Raw genomic sequence first — 1174 nt, 5'->3', positions numbered from 1 at the left:
TGTATGGGTTGAATTTTGAGACAGCCAACAACAACATGCCACATAATAGAATCAGGTATCCATGAAGTGATAAATAAAAACTTGGAATAAAGACCTAGAGGAGTAAAGAAATAGAACTGCGAGATCTTACCTTTGTAGGTTCTAAACTAACAAGACTGCAGGCTCGAGCTGCCACTCCACCGCAACTTTGTGAAATGGCAAAGATCCCAACCGAATCCGGACCAGGCTGACAACAAAAATAAAAATTCACACATGCCATTCAATTTAATCTTACAATTGGAAATACATTATGATTAATGGGAAACAGGAAAAGGATCCAATTAACAGATGAATTTAGACAAGACGCAACAAACCTTCATCCCAGGCATCTGGACCCAATCGACAGCAGTACCTGTGGCCTTTGATAGGAATTCTGCCAAAGTCTCCTCCGCAATGGAGAGGAGTCTGCCAAAAGCATAGACTTATTAATGAAATCAATGTTGACTACAAAAAAAAAATTTACATTAAGAAATTACATGACAATAACACAATAAAGCAGGGTCAGATTTGAATAAATACCCTGCAGGGTTGTTAGCATCTTTGAGAGCATGCCGAGGGGTAGTCGCTGCAGACTCACAACTAGCATCAGTTGTTGCTGCTGATGCCTGCAGAGGTTTCTGGTACAGAATAAGAGTTTGGAAGCTCGTGGAGTAGAGAGAGAAGCATATTAAGCTGAACCCCATAGAATTCCAGGGGGAGAAAACTTCTAAACCAATTAGGATGCCAAGCATAGAGATGTCTTTTGCTAGCTCAAATGCAAATAACATGAAATATCAACATTAAAAATAAAACCAACCCATAATGAAATATCAACATCAACAATAAAACCAACCCTCATGGAATTTAGAGTCAATCATAATTCGAGATGTCTGGCATCATATAATTATGTCGTGTTAATAATCTGACAATCTTTGTATCAAAGTTGTAAAAAGCTCAGCCAAAAGAGACCTAATTTAAAATTTCATATAATTGGAAAAAATAATCCTTTCTAAGAAGAGAAGACAGGTTATGTTGAATTGAAGCTTGTGTTCTTTTTAACATCAGGATTATTTATATTCAGTTCAGTTACGAATTAAAAACTGGGCGGATCAAAGCATAGATACAAATAGCCAAATTAACTAATTAGTACAACAAA

General features: G+C 36.6%; 1 protein-coding gene across 1 annotated transcript; it reads right to left on the bottom strand.

Annotated features, from left to right (window-relative positions):
- Window positions 1–79: 79 nt before the first annotated feature.
- On the bottom strand, window positions 80–1165 carry LOC111386478 (homeobox-leucine zipper protein REVOLUTA-like). Its single transcript, XM_023010944.1, has 3 exons — window positions 559–1165; window positions 354–444; window positions 80–226 (listed from the first exon to the last, which is right to left on the bottom strand). The coding sequence occupies exons 1-3, from the start codon at window positions 804–806 to the stop codon at window positions 95–97; spliced, it is 471 nt and encodes a 156-aa protein (XP_022866712.1). The 5' UTR covers window positions 807–1165; the 3' UTR covers window positions 80–94.
- Between the last annotated feature and the right edge of the window lie 9 nt (window positions 1166–1174).

Source organism: Olea europaea, unplaced genomic scaffold, assembly GCF_002742605.1.
Source record: "Olea europaea var. sylvestris unplaced genomic scaffold, O_europaea_v1 scaffold35701, whole genome shotgun sequence".
Taxonomy (NCBI): domain Eukaryota; kingdom Viridiplantae; phylum Streptophyta; class Magnoliopsida; order Lamiales; family Oleaceae; genus Olea; species Olea europaea.
The sequence above is the reverse complement of the archived record's forward strand: the minus strand, read 5'-3'. Positions and strand labels throughout refer to the sequence as shown.